Source organism: Myodes glareolus, chromosome 3 (genome assembly GCF_982192425.1).
Source record: "Myodes glareolus chromosome 3, mMyoGla1.1, whole genome shotgun sequence".
Taxonomy (NCBI): domain Eukaryota; kingdom Metazoa; phylum Chordata; class Mammalia; order Rodentia; family Cricetidae; genus Myodes; species Myodes glareolus.
The window spans coordinates 125,614,933-125,632,642 of NC_142028.1; the positions used below are offsets into that span (position 1 = coordinate 125,614,933).

Below are 17,710 nucleotides of genomic sequence, written 5' to 3' on the forward strand. Positions count from 1 at the left end.
AAAGTGATATTACATTTCCTACCCAACATTTCCTGGGGGTAGGGTATGGAAATCAGATAAGAGTGAGGGACAAACTCAGTGACCCACAGTGTGTAGAGAAACTATTGAAAGTCAAGGTGAGCTGGTGGGTGCCCTCTGGCCAGTGTGTGACTCAGGAAGTAGTGAGTCTTTTCTTGACTCTCAGATTATTTAGTAGATAGAGGCCTGTGACTTCTAGACCCTCTGACTTAAATAGTTCCATATGGCCCTGAAAAACTTCAGTCTGAGCTTCAAATGCGAGGTGCAAATATTTGTTTAGTGACTTCCTGGGGTATCCACACTTGGAGTCCTGGAAAGTGTAGACTTCAGGACCATTTGTCTCCAGTCTGAGTCTTCTTCTGCCCGCCTGGAAAGAGACCCCAGCAGCAACCTGAAGAGCTCGAGTCTAGCAAAGTCTTCTAAAATACAGGTGTCAGTGTTACCTCTAGAGAAGGGCTGGCTAGCATGGAGAAACGGAGAAAGTTTGAAATAAAGGAAGAGAATAAGAAAATAAAAGATAAGAGAAGGTAGGAGGGAGGGGAAGGAAAAAGAGAGGAAGGGGAAAGGGAGAGAGAAGTGGTTTTAACTTAGTTGTTTAAATATTTCACCTACAAAAATTTATAAGTTGTTTGATTTTGTTTTTCTGTATTAAAAATCGAGCAGTATACGGATGGGTGAATGACTGGCTGGTCGGCTGCCTGGATAGATGGAGAGGCAAAGGAAGAGATGGGAAGAAAAGCAGACAGAGTACATGGAGAAAGACGACACTGGGGCCTGTTATCACGACTGGACATTTGTCCTTAAAGAAGCCTTTAGCCCCCGACTCCACCCATGCCATCCCACTTTTGTCTCATTCTCCTGCTAGGTATAAAGCTAGAATTTATACTAGATTCCAGCTAGAGAGAGGCTGGAATTCGATAACTGAATCTCTTACTTGAAACCTGATCCTTTTGCGGGGATAAGGCTCTGAGGCCCAACGCTGCTCAGGTGCTAGGGACCCTTCGCTCTAGGTCGGAACACACAATCTGCATTGATTTTGCTGCGGCAATGTTCTTCCTATGGCAGTTCACTGGAGGGAAAGGGGAGGGAGAAGAGGGAGAGGTGCAGGGAGAAGACAAAGTGTCCGGGTGGGAGGGGAAAGTGACTTTTAAGGCCAGAAAAGAGTAAAATGAAAAGGTCCAAGTCCAGCCAACCGAAGTCTCCGCTGCAAAAACCAAAGGCATTGACTGCTCTGATTTGCTGATTTTAAGAATGAAACCCACATCCCAGGCCTTTGTACACATTGCTGCTTATTTTTCTTTCTCTTGCTTTCTGGGTTGTTTTACTACATTTGCATGATTGCAGAGTCCTGCCTGTTTTTGTCAAAGCCTCTGCAGCTCCCAAGGAACAGCTGCTGTCCTTTCCCCATTGGGGAATTCAGAAGGATCCTACAGCTTTGCAGCCCAGCCCTCTGGGCAGCCTGGTCCAAGTGCAGAGCCCAGCAAGCCAAAGCCTTCATGGCTTCCTCTGCCTCACTTTGCCCGGAGGAGAAGGGTGATGCTCAGAAAACAACAGGTTCGGAAGTGTCTTTTCTCCCTTGCACGTTCTTTGATTCAGTGGGTGGGCAGGCTTTGCCTTTCAAGGACGAATGGCAGGGTCCCCCTCTTTCTGCCTTCTTGCCCTTGGTTCACCAGCTATTTCTCTGTGATATGTCATTCCCAAACAGTGTGAAAATCAAGTCAGATACTGCACTTATCACAGGCTTAACAGAAGTTTGTTTCTTTCTTTCTCTTCTTACTATGCCTAGTTCTTGGAATCACAGGCTGTGAAACCTGGAATAAGCCACAGAAAATACACTACTCATTAGCATCTCTTAAAGAGAAACAGAGGCTTGGAGAATGGGAATGACTACAATCTAGAGTCATACGAAGTGGAGAGGATAATGCTTTGTCCCACATCCGTGTTCCTCTGCCACGAAAGAACTGTATAATCATATATCGAGTGATTTGTTTCAGGGCTTAAACACTGTTTTCTTAGTACACAGGAGCGGCGAGAAGTCAGTACTGGCTTTGGTCGGCTTGTGAATGGTACAGACAATCGACTGAGGATGGTACCACATTGTGGGGAAGAGCCAATGGATTTGCATTTTCCATCGGCATTGTTTCCCTGGGGTCAGAGAATTCACTTATTTTTATAGCGCCTGTAGAGCTGGGGACAGAGAAACGCTGGTAGAAGGGATCTGACAATGAGAGACATGTAAGGAGCTCTCCTGTCACACTGATTGTGCCACACTGTGCACAACAGAAGCTGGGGACTGTGGGTGCAAAACAACGCGGATTTTGCAACCACCTTTTTTGTCCTCTTGAAGCAGGGGTGTGGGAAAGGCTAATGTCCCCCATCATTCCTCTTCCTTCTCCTTGCCCCAGGTGCACAGGGCAAGGCTGAATGGCTACACCGAGAGCTCTACTCTGCAGAGCCCACCAATATTCCAATTCTCCCTCTCAATGTTATTAAACGAGTTTGAGAGATTCTCAACAATGCTGAACCATTTCCCCTCTCTGGGCCTTGGAGTCCTCGATGCTAACACTAAGTTCGGATACGCTGATTGCCCTAGATGTCTCTGAGGTTTCTTTTGTTTCTGACTTCCAAGAGCAATATACACAGATTTCTGTGCACAGAGGCACCACCGTCGTAGTTGGAAAGTGACTGTTAATAGTCCTCAGTGATACACTGACTTTTCACAAGGAACAGCTTGCAAGATCATTTCATCTACAGTATAATAGTTCCCCCTCACAATCCCCCAGCTGGGTGGATAGCCCATCAAAGAAGCAGGAATGGGGGGTTCAGCCCCAAGTTAAGAGTATTCCCCAAACTCATCCTTTCAAAGAATACTGTCCTTTTACAGCAAGAGCTGAGGGTGTTAACAGATGCCAGAGCAAAGGCCTTGATGGAACGATGCTGCGGTGCAGTTAAAACACAAGATCCTCCACCGCTGAGGGACTCCCCGGAACTAAGGCTGCAGAGGGGAAGGGGCTTCAGTCATCACTAAAACTCCTAGGAACTGGAATGAAACACACAGTGGTCACATCATCCTTAATAGATGAGGACTATGTCACCTGCCACAACTCCACCATCAAAGGAGAATATTCAAAATCAAGAAATTGTCCTAACTGGCCTGTCTAGTGAAGAAAACTGCTATTTCTACATCACCTGGGAACGTATTGTCAACTCAGCAGCTGAAGGTCAGGTGAAAGAAGGATTCCTCTCCACCACCCAGTACATATTGGCTTTCTAGGATACTCTAGAGCTCAGGGATTTGTGGACTTCTCAATCTTGAAGACCAAGTTGGCCAGAGGACAGAGAATGGAGGACGCTGAGAAGAACACAGATCGTAGCAGCAACAGCAGTGGCTCTTCAGGCTCTCTCGACTACTGCAAATGATCCAGGGTGGGGAGGCCCTGGTCGGCTTACCTCTGCTCAGCAGGGCTGTAGGTCTCTCCTCTCTGGCAGCTGCTCAGGGTGACGGGGTCAAAGTTGTCGAAGGAGCGGAGGGCCACCCCCGAGATGGCGACCAGGGGTGATGTGAAGCTCACACGTACTGCTTGGCTGTGGTAGAAGGGCTGGCTGAGGTCATGGACCACAGGGATAATCAGGGGATTGTTCCTGCAGCTCAAGACATGGAGGCCTGTCAGGGGAGACAGAGGGCCGAGGGGCCAGGCTCATTACTCAAGGCCAGTCACGCCCTCCCCAACGGGCCCTTCCCGAAGCCCCCAGACCCTTTCATGTCACACCACAAAAGCACCATTGGGCGGCCAGTGAGGATTTTGAGTTTGATTGAAAGTTTCTTTGTCTGCCTTTTTTCTTGCCTCCAAATCTTTCCAATCCCCCTGCCTGCCTGGCCCCTAAGCTTTCCTTCACCTAATGCCTGCACTCTCTCTCCCTCCCCCAAACGGCCACCCTCAGCCAAGCATCCATGGCTCTCCCTCCCTCCCTCCCTCCCTCCCACGATGCTTCAGGACTTGAAGATTTGAGCCTTCGATGTTCATGCTGCCTGCCTGGGCTGTAGTAAAGGTGGAGAAATAATGCATCACCGCAAGGCCTTTGCAGAGGAAAAAGTCCACTGTCACAGCTTGACCGCAGGCCTGTGAGCAGCCCTGCGTGGGAAGGACCTCTGTCCAGTCTATAAGGATGGAATCTGGGAAGCACAGACAGGCACAAAATAATTGTGGCACCAAGTACAAGTCGAATCCAAATTTGTCTTAGCCCCGTCCTTCATATTTTCTTGTTCCTTTCCCCAGGTTTAGGAAAATACACAGGGAAAATACAAACAGATTGCATAGTAAGTACGGAGCAAAAGCAGGCTTCGGTGGATTAGCTGCTTGCTGCTGATGGAGTTCTAGTAAGTTCTTAAGCCTTTACTTCTGCCAGTAAGAGTGGTGCAGTCTTGGCCCTGTGCCGGCACATGGGAGAGTTCTCCTTGTGGGAGGAGGAGGAGGCCCTGAGCCCATCAGGTGTCCTTTCTCTGTTTTACACTCACACTCAGAGTTATTAATCCTCTGCCCAGTATTCAGGAGGCAGAGAACAGGACGATCTGGTGGGGAGAGACAGGGTAACACTGGAGCCTCAGAGAACAGCAATGGGGTCCAAGGAGCTTCTGGCGAGCCTGACGTTGCTCCTCTCTGTTCCTCAACCTTTGCAGTGCCAGGATAAGTATGAGAATAGTCGCTTCCAACTTCCGGAAGTTTCCCAGGAATCCAGAGAACTCCTAAGAGATTTTCTTTCTCTTTGTTCTTAATGTTTCTCTTTTGCCTTTAGAACTACTAAATAAATAAACATGTAAACACAACAACAGTAACGGTCTCCTTGCTTCTCTGGCTTTCCTTGGACCCTGAGGTGACCCTTTGTCTGCCTGCTTCTTAAGAGTTTTGAAATGGGCTCTCCTACACAGTGATGTGCACAGAGGTTTGAAATGCCAGCTCCATGGTTAACTTCTGATTCCAAACATTTGCAATAAATGGCCCAAGGTTCAAGGTAGGTGGCTATAAGAGTGTGTAGCAATCTTCTCAGTAGCAATAGGAAGCAATTAGTGCCAAGCATTACAGTGAGGACAGTCACGGTAGTGACAAGTAATGTCCCCTCTGGTCATACGGCACCACTCTCAATGCAATCTGAGAATGCCCGGCTTTGAGTGGGGTGTTATGGTATCAATAAAATTGCTCACATTTTCAGATTGGGTTAACGGTAAATATGGGATTACAACTGTGAGGCCTGCCATCTTATACTCGTTCAACACACTGGTGGAAGTGCTCAGGGGGCACCAATGTTCTTGAGCTCACAGACAACATTAGGAAAGTCAGGGATGTTTAAACATGCAAGGCCAACTATTCAAAGAACAGCATGAATAACCAATTTGCCACCCAGAAGTCTGGGGTTGGAGGTAGCTAATGGCCTATGTAAGCCCTATGCTTTCTGTTGGGCCAGGCTATATCTGACTCCCCCAAGCTCCCACCACCAGGACCAGAGGTGACTCTAATAACCCAAATGATCACTGTGCTGTCTGAATGGCTGAGACCACACCAAACCCTCCCCTAGGCCCTCACGATAACACATGTAGCCTATCTCTAGGTCCCATCTTCACGGAAAAAGTAATAGTCACTCTGAAAAGAGTTCCGGTGTAGTTTTGTCTCCTTGTGCACAGGTGATTGTGCTATACCAGGAAACTTTTCCTCTTCAAATTGTACTGTGCTTAAATATGCCTACAATAGACTGCTTGGTGTCAGACACTAGAAGCTTAAGCCAGCACTGGCTATTGAGTGGTGTTCAATTCAATTTCTTTCCTGCATGTATGAATTGTTACTCTGGAAACCCTGATGCTTACAGAGACCCCCACAGCTCAACTGAACACTCCTTACATCTCTGCTCCCCCATAGGTGTGACTTGATTTCTCACTTACTTCTCTCATCCTGAACCTGACAGAAAGCTTTCTAATACCTGTCCCCACATGGATGGCTTCTGGAAAGTGTGCCAAATATACAACCACTCTTGAGATTTGCAGAACATCTGGCAGAAAGGGTTATGATCCTAAATCCTGGCTTCTGGCAGTGTTGGATTGCTGAGTGTTGTGTGGTCTCTCCAGTGCCTACCAATAGGTTTCAGATGTTGACATAGATGGTGGGGAAATGGCCTTGCTCAGTCGCCTGCACAGAGTCCTTTGAACTATGCTGGATTCCTAAGTTTAAAGGTGTGTAGCATAGGGAGCTGATGAAGGTTAACTTTTGTCACCGAATCTGTTTCCTCATATTTGCCAAATTCGGGATTATCTGTATACACCACCTTGTGTTGATTAAGGCAACCAGAACTCCAAGCAGAGAGGAGGCAAGAGAAAGAGAGGGGGAAGGAGGACATCCTTTGTAAAAGGGGGAAGGCAACCACACATGGAAGGAGGTACCAAGGGTGAACCATGCACAGAAAAACATGCTTGCCTAGATCATGGCTTTGCTCTTTGGTATCAAGCAGCTGTACACTGATGGTCTCTTGCTTTTGGTCCCCATAGTATGTCCCATCAGTCACCAGATGGACAATAACAGCCGCAGCGACCATTGGCTGAGAGAAAAATGTCTGAAACAGAAAATACGTAAGAGGATCATTCATTTACTCAGCCACATGATAGGGAAGCAATCACATTAAAGTATACCAAAGGGGAATCTTGCTCTATTTCTACCTATTCCCTCAGTGGGAAAGAAGAAGCAGGGGATCCCAGTGGGGCGGCCAGGCCAGAAATCTTGCTTAAGACTCTGCTCTGCTCCTGCCTTTTTCTCTGATGCTGGTGGATGTCTGGAACATTCTGACCCTAAGTTCCTTCATTTCTAAATAATTGATTAAACAAAATAGTTTGTAGGGTCACTGTGGAGTTCAAATAAGACAAATGGAATATAGTGTTTAGCACAGGGATAGCACATAGAGAAACTGCACACACACACACAAAGTGCATTGTAGGTTTATTACCCATCACTGAGCCACAGTATCCTCTACCAGATTCTAACATGCAAAAGACAAATAAGGCATGGTCCTAGAACTTGTGTGAACCATGGAGCTCAACGTACGTTAGCGACATATAAATAAAAATGAATATAATCCACAGTCTGGAGACATGATGCCACATATAGATGGGAAATGCCACATGAAGGTTGCTGTCCAGCAAGTGACCAAGCTTACACAGAGTTACATGCTCACTTCGTTTTGTGGATCACAATAGATTCCATAGTGGAAAAGATTAATATTAAAGTTTTGAATAATAAGTAATAAGTGGATTTCCAATTTTTCGTGATATAAGCATTGGGTGGGTGACTCCATGAGCAGTTGTGGCATTCGATTTTAGGAAACATCCCATGAGTTCCTGTTTCCTGGCCTCACAAATTGACAGTCTTGGAGAGTGGAGAGAGAAGCTCAAGCAAAAGTTATCACAGTGCTCGGCACTTCCTGGAGACCAGACCTAAACACCATGGTTCTCAAGATAGGAGCTTACCTGGAGCCAGAATGTGGTCTGAGGCAGCTGGTAGTATGGGTAATTAATGGTGCAAGGGTACCAAGCATGCTGGGAAATGCCTTCACTGAGATCTATCACCTTGGTTCGGCACACCTGGCAAAAGATGGAGGGAAAGATAATATTTTTAGGGTCCTGAGAATTTAATTAAAGTTAATAAACCTTCAATATCCGTCTGTTTTGTTGGTAGTCGAAGAGAAAGCAGAAGTGAGTAGACGAGTCTGTTCCAGAGACTCACAGTCTCCTGTAGAAGTAATTCCCAAAGCTAGAAAGGAAGGAGGATAGATGACATATTTTGGTGGCAAAGTAACAGGGATGTTCTCATAGGAACAAATCCAGGAGGAATTGACATTGAATCTAGCTGGACCTGGAATGCATTTCAGGCAGAAGGACTAGAAGAAAAGACCCAGAAGAAAACAGATAGAATGCCTAGGTTGGTATAAAATACCTAGCAACCCGAAAGCTCAAAGAAAGCTGCAAAAAAGAAAGTTGAGAGACTTCTCACTGAATCTTTGATGTCATGTAGAGTATTATAGAAAGAATCTGTAAATTATGTTCAGAGCTCCACGGAGACAGGAAAGATATTGAGTGTGAGCTCTGCCTTCTGTGCCATCAAGAAACATCAGTTCCAAAACACCCCTCGTCTCCCTCTCCTTCCTCCATCTCCCTTCACCCCATCCCCTCTCTTTCACCCAATGATGCTAATACTAAAGTGCAACAAGAACCAAGAAGAATTTATACAGTGGCAGGATTTTTTTTAAGTTAGCAGAGTTTTTGTTTTTGTTCTTGTTCTTTTTTTTTTTTAATTGCATGTCCAGTGGCCATTCCATTTAAGTGATTCAATTCATTCAAAAGCTACTTAGTGAAAAACTTCTGCTTATTAAGCACTAAGGAAAAATGCACAGAAAAGTGAGGTACAGAGGAGACATTGCATGCAAATATGAAACAAGCAACCCCTCACATGTGTGCAACTGTAAAGTGACCAAAGCTCAATGTGGGGAAACGAAAGAGCGATGGAGCTATTGATATCAGATGGATGTTTGGTAGAAAAGGACCCTGAATTAATGCTGACCTGTGATGCGTCTCCGCTCTCAAGACTTTTGTGTGAGTTTAGACCTGATATTTTACACTTCCAGACTGCAGTCTAAATGTTTGAGTAGAAAGGCTGACTTAGACAGTTGTAACAATCTTAAAGACTGTGAAAAAGGACAGCAAGGCAATTTAGTCCCAGTCAGACTAACCCCCCCCCACACAAAGAAAACAAAGAGTAAAATGGATAACAATTAACAATAAAATATGTCTAGTTCTTCAATAACTACACATAAATGTATATGTATAACTGATGCCACAAAACCAGAGATGGTCTTTGTGTTCATCTCTTGGGGACGCGGTATATAAATGTGAAATATTCATGTGGTAGAATTAAACAGAGCACAAGACTGTTAAAGATGAATTAACTAGACTCATTTGAGCCCAGGTCAATCCCAAAGGGAGATCGAATGATGAGTTAGAAGATAGCAACATGGAGCAATGGCATGTCAATGAAGAAAAGAAATGTGCAAATGACTAAGTTCATTGTGATATATTTTTTAAAACCACACATTAAAACCTTCTGTATGTGGCCAGAGGTTCGTATGGACTACATAGCACGAGAAAGTACACACTGAATGCAAAGAGGCAGCTGCCTCTGCTATCAAGGAAATGGAGAAAATGATGTGGAGCCTTATCTGCAGTGTGTTATCTTATAGGCAAAAGAGAGAAGCCAGCAAGACCAGATTCACACAATTATCAATTTAAGTACTACACAGACCTGTTACATGATACACATACTTGACAAACATCACTGTTTGGTTTATATTATTTCACATAATTTTATGAATTAAAGGAAAGTAAAACTCCCCAAACTGTGTATAGAAGTATGTACTTGTAGTCATAGCTACTTAGGAAAGTGAAGTAGTAGGACTACTTGAGGCAAAGGGTTCAAAATCATCCAGGAAAACATAGCATAGATGTTTATCATGAAGGAACCCAATCCTGAAATATTAGTTTATAAAGTCATCAAAAATAGACGTAACAGTACCCATGTTAATTCCCTTAACAGTGTGCTTTAGCTCAGGGGCTCCAGTGAACTGGACTAAGTCAGGTTCTTTTGTAACAGTTAACCCTTCTTGCTCTGACCATCACCAAAGCCTCCTTTTAACATCCCAAGAATCCCACCTATACACATGCTAAAATTCAAATGTCATTCTCCATAATATTTTGGGACAGATGTAACTTCTGGAGGTTCTCAGAAAATGTCAAGTATTTGGCTGATTGCTCATCATTTTCACCACACAACCCCTAAGACTCAGGGGACATACAGGAGTGGAGGCATAAAGAATGTGAGAGCCAGAAGACAGGGAGAAGAGCTGCAAAATGCCATCTTCAGTCATGAATTCTCAGCAGCTTTTGATGCCTACATTGGGCCTGCATTTGACTAGACCTGTCAACAGTCCATCATAGATGGAGGAGGAGCTCACTGGCCCTTACTGAGCTTTGACAAACTATTGGCTACTGGTAAGTTCTGAGAAAGGGATGGTCACTGCATTCAGTTAGCAATGCTTGTGAAGTCACCAGGTTCTAATGGATAGTCAAGATGCTTCATATATGGAATTATGCAGTTAGCCCTGCTTAAACTTGAGACCACAAAAGAATGAGGGAAAGAGACTTAGAGAGAAGAGGGAGGGTTGACAGTGTCAGGAAGGAGATAAGATAGTCAATGGCAACCAGACAGTCAAGAGTAATGAAAATATATTATATACATGTATAAAATATCAAGGAACAATAGAAAGAAATTAAAAAATTAAAAAGAAAATGTCGGGTTTGTTTTGTTTACAAAAATGTTACACTAAACAATGTTCAGATAAAACACATCTTCCGTTATGATTGGAATGGCAAATAAAGTTTTTGGAGTAAATTCACTTGTGGGGTTTTAAAGAAAATGCGGAAAGACATTTACACCCTGCACATACTTTCCCTTCATGTTAATACCTCTATCAATTCTTTCTTGAAATCTCAGAGGAAGATAAACCACTTATATAACATTAAGAAACATCAAATATCACCCAGAAAGATCAGTAGTTGGCTTTAGACAAAGTAGATCTACTCCTAGGGCATTTTGGCTCAAAACCAGAGGGAGGAATAGAAATCGGTTCTGCCTCTTTGAATCTTAGCTGATCTTGGGCATTTGAATGTTGGATTGGTCATAGACACAACGGTGTCTCCTTGTGATCAACACCTTGTTGGTATTGGCCTGGATGTCTACTTAGTATCAACTGGGAGAACCTTTAGTCTTCTGCTAGTTTATAATACTTCATTTAAGAAAATGACTCATTATTTTAGAAATATCAAAAAGTATTAATCTCATCAACAGCCAGACTTCTCCTCCAGCTCTAAGAACTAGAGCCTTGTGAGCCTTGTGAACGCAATACTGATTTCTGAATTATCAGAAGATGCTTTTAAAAAGTATGAAGGTGCCAAAAATCACCTATGCATTGTCCAGAATTAGGCACAGATGCTGGGAATAAAACATCTCTACTTTAGCACGCAAGTAGACATTTTTCAATTTATTTTTTTCTCAAAACAACTGGGACTAGACTTAGGCAGAGCAGCCGATAAACTGTGTTATGACTTTAGAACAATGTGAGACTTTGCATAAACTATCTATGGCATTTAAAAGCCTGGCCAGCGATTCGACATGTATCATTTTGGAATGCACTTGCGTTCTTAGCTGCCTGTCTCCCCACAGAGTGTGGTGAAGCGTAACCCTAAGCTCTGAGCTGGGGGTCTTATCTCTGCATCTAAAGCATCCATGGTCAGAGAGTCGACCAAAGTGTACAAACCCTTCTTATTACTTAAATACGATTTCCTCCTATCTCGTCAGCTTTATCAGGACTAAACAGGTCATTAGCGGAACATGGTGTTGTTATTTTGTTCTCTTATTTTTTCTATTTAGTTGTGTGTCTCTTTCAGGCTGGCTGTAACCCCAATCAGGGATAATCAATCCAAATCAGAAAGGCACAAACAAATCCAGCTGAACTTTGTCCAAGACTCTCAGCCGACCTTGAAATAATCTGTGTTGCTAGGGTGGAGGAGAGAAATTGAGACTCAAATCTTTAAGAGCTTCCTGCCTTTATTGGCATTGCATGAATTTACCTACTCAGCAGCCTAAACTGAGGGTGCAGGCATGTCAGGCTCACCTGTGCTGAACAACACTCAGTCCTGTGGAAACACAAGTTTGAGTGCTGATTTTATGGAAATGTTCTCTTTTCAACCACATGTTTTTATCCAAAAAAACAAACAAACAAACAAACAAACCAGCAAGTCTAACTCCAAAGAGAGATACTGATAATAAAGATTTTGTGTGGATATTCTGTTGGGTACATATACATTACACATTTTCTTACTCTCTAAGACTCTCCAGCACCACTCCGGGCTCTCTGTCCTCTCCTCTCCTCCTCTCCAGGGTCCCTGTCCTCTCCTCCTCTCCAGGGTCCCTGTCCTCTCCTCCTCTCCAGGATCCCTGTCCTCTCCTCCTCTCCAGGGTCTCTGCTCTCTCCTCCTCTCCAGGGTCTCTGTCCTCTCCTCCTCTCCAGGGTCCCTGTCCTCTCCTCCTCTCCAGGGTCTGTCTTCTCTCATCATCCTCATCCCTCTAAATTCTCCACTGTGACTGGCTCCATGTTCTTTCCAATCTTTCCCAACCTCCCTTGACCAAGCCTGTGTTCATGTCTCTGAAATCTAGTGAAGGGCCATTCTTTTATTCCTCTTAATATTCTAATTTTATAGGGCAAATTTGAATGACTGTGGTTGTAACTGGCTCTCTCTCCCTATAGTTGTGAAGGAACTAAGCACAGCAGCACTTCCTTCTCGACACATTAGTGTGGCTTCGACTCTCTTCTTTTGTGTGTTTCACTGTGTTTTGGAAGACAACAAGGATACTCTAGAAAAAAGCTTGCAGCCTCTTGGCAAAGCTTGCAGCCTCTAGGCTTTGGGTCTTCAGAGAGAGATTAACACGGGCTTCTCTGGAGCTCAGTTGCTCTGTAGTTCCCATTCCTATATTTACTCAACCAACGGGAAAATTGTAACAACCTACAGTCTATAAATGGATGGATAAAAAAATATTGTGGTGGGCTGGAGAGATGGCTCAGAGGTTAAGAGCATTGCCTGCTCTTCCAAAGGTCCTGAGTTCAATTCCCAGCAACCACATGGTGGCTCACAACCATCTGTAATGAGGTCTGGTGCCCTCTTCTGGTCTGCAAGCATGCACACAGACAGAATATTGTATACATAATAATAAATAAATTAAAAAAAAGAAAATCTTTAAAAAAATTTTCAAAAAAAATATTGTGGTGCATGCATGTAAAGGAATGTTATTCACCTTTTAAAAAGGAGAAAACTCTGCCACCTTCAATAAAAATGAACCACGAGGACATAATACTTTGTGGAAAAGGCCTGTTTCAACAGTGGCCTTATTATTATGAAGGTAATCAGCCACTTCATGATTGAAGTAGATGCCTCCTCCACAGGAGGGGACTTATGCCTGTTTCTGTGCCTGTCAAGAACCAGAGGATGGAGAGAACTCCTAATGTCCCTGGGTCATAGGACAGAGTCTAGTGCTGTTGTTTTGATAAGTGGAAATGGTATCAAACTGCCTTAAAAATGTTCATGTGTAGGCCACGAGATTAGTGACACACTTCTTTCTGTGATAAGCTTTTTTCTGCAGTGGGTCATGGTTAATGCAAAGACTTGCAAACGGTCGAAAAGCCCAGAACAAGTGAATGCTGAATCTGCCCTGAAGTGGAACCTGAATCATCCTTCCAAGGTTCCCGGAGCACTGCTGAAGAGTGAATGGAAAGAACATGAGGGGGAAGCTGGGGAGCAATGCTGTAAGGCTAACTTCTGAATGTGACAAAGTCATTGGATTTACAGACTCACTGTAGCTGTGGTTACCTTCATAATTCCTGTATGATAGATATTGGACCTGCTAATTTTATCATGTAGAGGGCAAAGGCTTGTGGTACCGGAACCCTCACTAAGGGACTATGGGAAATTAACAGATGCTGATGGAGTGTCATTTTCTTTAGAAGTATAACACTGATAAGTTGTCCATAGTCCAGTAAATAACCTCCCACTGATGACTGTGAAAGCAACATTCATTACGCTCAATGAAAAACAAAGCAAAGCACATATAGTAAGAGGGACCTTATTGTTCAGTGAGAGAACAGGGAAGGGGAAAGGGGGAAATGGGAGGTGAAATTATCAGCTATCAAATATGTACTTGCATGCATTTGTCAAAGAATGAAATAATTTAAAAGTTACAAATAAATGAAACAATTCTACCGTAGACAGACAAATACCACATAACTGCTCAATAAGAGGCACATAAACTGGATGAAAAGACTCAAAGATGCAATGGTGGGTGCCAAGGCTTTAGGAGAAAAGGAATGGTGAGTTGTTCATCAAAGGACTTGTAGTTCAGTTAGTGAAGATAAGATAGAAAGGTCTGTTGCTTATCAACATACCTGTAGTTAACAATTCAGTGCTGTGCATTTTAGATTGTCAAGAGGCATAATCATCTGGTGGGTTCTTTATTATAGTAAAGTCTTGAGAAAACAAAGCAAGTGTGAGCAAAAAAAGGAAACATCAATATTGATGAATTCATAAATATTGCAATCAAGAAAATTTAAGTGGAGCTGAGCAGTGGTGGCACTCGGGAAAAAGAGGCAGGCAGATCTCTGTGAGTTCGAGGCCAGCCTGGTCTACAAAAGTTAGTTCCAGGACAGACTCCAAAGCTACAAAGAAACCCTGTCTCAAAAAAGAAAATTAAGTTGAGACTTTAAAATATTGGTGCTAGGCAAACAGCAAAGGTGGTTTAGCTGGCAAGCACCTTCACCTTGGTCCTTTCAGGGTTGGAGGAGGAAATTACCCAGCGTTTTCTCATTGTTTGTATCAAAGATTGAAAACTCACTCACTTCCACTTTTATTCTTAGGACAGCTTTGTCTTCAAGTGTACACAGTAAATGGTTGTTGTTTTCATGTTTATCATCTATCTCTATCTATCTATCCATCTATCTATCTATCTATCTATCTACCTATCTATCTATCTATCATCTAAGTGCAAGTGTGTGTTGTGGTAATTGGTTGTTTTGTTTTCCAGTGCTGAGAATCCAACCCAAGATGCTTCAAGCATGTTTCCCATCATCTGTTTCTCTAGCCTTATTTGTAGTGCTCTAATTAGACTGGGCTTAGAAGAGGTACCCACAAAGAGAATTCTCTTTTCAGAGGGCAAGAGGGGCATAGTTACAGGTATATGGTAGGGGGCAAAATGGTCATGAAAATACAAACTCCTGTCTCTAGTTTTAGTGCATGCTTCTCCCTGATGCTCTGGGTCTTTGCGACTTTGGTGTAAAGAACCATCTTTGATAAGGCTTTCACTTCTTTCCCTAAAATAGCATAAAAACATAGCATGCAGGAGTGCTGGGGCTCGTGCACCCTCTTCTGTAGGAAGTCCATCGCAGGCCAGGTGCTCTCTCTCCTTTACAACAGCACTCGAAGGAATCAAGGGACAAGTGACCACTTCTGCTCTTGGCCTTGGAGAGCCTCTACTCACATAACCCTTAGACTCTTCATCGCATGTGTTTATGGAGACAAGAGGAGCCCTCCTCCAGTTCTATCTGGGCCATGTATGAAACAAACGGTGCTCTGCCAGGCATTTTTCCCATCTGAAGGGTGTAGTGGTCACACTGAATGAGTACTGAGAGCCCTAGCAGCTTGCAGACACTCGTAGTGATCCTGTCCACCCAGGCTCTCACTTATTTCTCACATACTGCACAAGGCTGCAGTCATTACCCGCTATCTGTCAGGAAGAAATTGGGGTGCAGAACCTCTGAGCAGTGCTCTCTTTCACATGCTCACTTGTGTATAGAACTAGGAGGTGTGCACTCTGACTTTATGCTCTGGAGTTTAATGGAAAAACAGCACAACTGTTGCTTGGGTTTGACACATCGTCAGCTTCCCCGATGGAGAAAAGGGCTTCGCCACTGCTACTGCCTCAATCACTCCACATTCATTCCTTTTTCAAATAGAAAAACTAATCACATCACCTTCTCCTTACAGCCTACCCTGGGGCCACTTGATGGAGATTTTCCTATATGCAAATGACAAAGACCTTTGAAGCAGTCTCCTGACCAGCTGTTCTTTCTCTTCACCCACCAAGCAGAAGTTGCATGTCCACTTTGGTACTTCTTTGTCACCAAGAGACTCGTTTTTGTCCCAAAACTCATGGCCACGCTGCCTACCCAGACTCACACCCTGCCTCTCCTTTGCCTGTTCTGTGTACACATACTTCAAAGCCAGTCTCAAATAATACCATTCTTCTAAGAGCTCACCCCACAGCCAGAATTAATTGTTGTCCCTTCTATGTCCACAGCTCCCTGTGTGTACTGTAGTTATAGCACTCGTCCATTACATTAGAGTTACTCCGAGCCTAGCCCATCCCATTCGAGTCTGAAGATTTCTAAGTTGAGAATGGTGTTTTATTTTATACCCACACAAATCCCAGTTTATTCCCTAGAACCAAGAAAATGATAAATGCCTGTGTCTCAGGCCACAGCGGCAGTAGTGACATACACAGTCACCTGTTCTAAGCCTTAAAGGTGTTCAAATACTCTACAAATCTGAGCATAATGGTGAATCACTCAAAAGGCTGGGACACAGGGATTATAAACTCAATGCTAGTCTGAGTTACCTTGTGAGTCTCATGTTATCTAACAGGAGAAAAAAAACCAACAGACAAACAAAAGACTCTGTATGTGCTGAATCTTAGGAGGTAGAGGTGGCAACTTGTATATGTACCCATTTCATACATGAGAAAACTGAAGTCCTGTATTTTCCCTAAGGTCCTAAGCAGTTTGTGGTAAAACCATGATTCAAATCCAGATCAAACTCAACCTATACTCTAAACCACAAATGCTCCTTTGAAAAGGACCCATCTATACCTACCACTTATCTGAGGATATATTGAGAGAATGGATATATCTATATCTGATGAAATTTAAGTCCCAAGCCACATAGACCCCATGCTCAGAACTGCTCCTATCTGTTCTGGACACTCAGGAAATAAAAGCTGCCTCAACAGACCCAAGCAGGCCTTTGTAGATCTGCTCTGAGTATGATGAGCTTATGGCATGAGCCTGGGTTACACCGGAAGAGGCCTGCCTCCTTGAACTGACTCAACTGCTCAGTTTCTGACCCTCGTCCTTCCCACTTAAAGAAAGACAGAGTGAAGTGAATTTATTTCCTAAGGATTTGGTTTTGACAAGTTGGCAGCTTTACATCCCCAACCTCTTCCAAGTGGATGTCCTAGAAGACAGGACTGACCAAAGCAGGCAAACACATCCTCAGCATGAACTCAGTGACTATCCTGTCAACCCTGAGACTTACAGGTCTCATGCCTCTGATACTGAGAGAGAGACAGCTAATCTCCAGTTCCTTTGTCTAGTAAGGACAGCAATAGGGAAGTTGAGAGCTTTAGTGCAGCCATCCTATCAAAGTGTTTTCTGATTTTCCTTTTCTTTTCTTTCCATTTCTGTGCTTACAACTGCAACTTATCACTGAGCTGGGGAAATTTGTTACCTAGATCTTGAGATTCCCAGATGTCTCACCTGAGAAGGTACTTAGAAATCCTTAGGCCAAATATCTCATTCTATAGAGAACAAAATAGTGAGATGGGAGGAGCCTAGCTTGAAAATGCACAGTGATCTCTGTAGCCTCTGTGATAGTCCACCAGTCATCCTGGAGGTAGCTGGAGATGCGACTCTCAGACCTGCCTGCAGCTAACTCTCATCCACTCCACCTATGCCAAAGACTACATCTAGCACCCCCTTCCAATTCTCCACATTTGCAGAAAGCTGTTTTCAATTAGAGGAGTTAGTGATGTTTTGCTTTCAAAGGCTTTCTAAATCCAGTTTATCCTCGACCCACTCACAATGTACACAAAGAAGGGGAAATGGAGGGAGAAAAGAAGGACAGAGGTTCTGGTAATTTTTTGCACGGGAACCTGCTATGATGTCTCCATAGAATTCTGACGTCACAGTTCTCCATGCTCTCTTGTCAATCAGGGGAGGTAAGAAT

General features: G+C 43.7%; 1 protein-coding gene across 1 annotated transcript in view; it reads right to left on the reverse strand.

Annotated features, from left to right (window-relative positions):
* Positions 1 to 17,710, reverse strand: part of Pappa (pappalysin 1) — a 234,970-nt gene that overhangs the window by 59,504 nt on the left and 157,756 nt on the right. The window contains exons 11-13 of the mRNA XM_048459342.3: positions 7,523 to 7,636; positions 6,480 to 6,615; positions 3,469 to 3,682 (exon numbers count right to left, since the gene is read on the reverse strand). Of these exons, the coding sequence (XP_048315299.3) occupies positions 3,469 to 3,682; positions 6,480 to 6,615; positions 7,523 to 7,636 (464 nt within the window). The remainder of the gene's footprint in view (positions 1 to 3,468; positions 3,683 to 6,479; positions 6,616 to 7,522; positions 7,637 to 17,710) is intronic.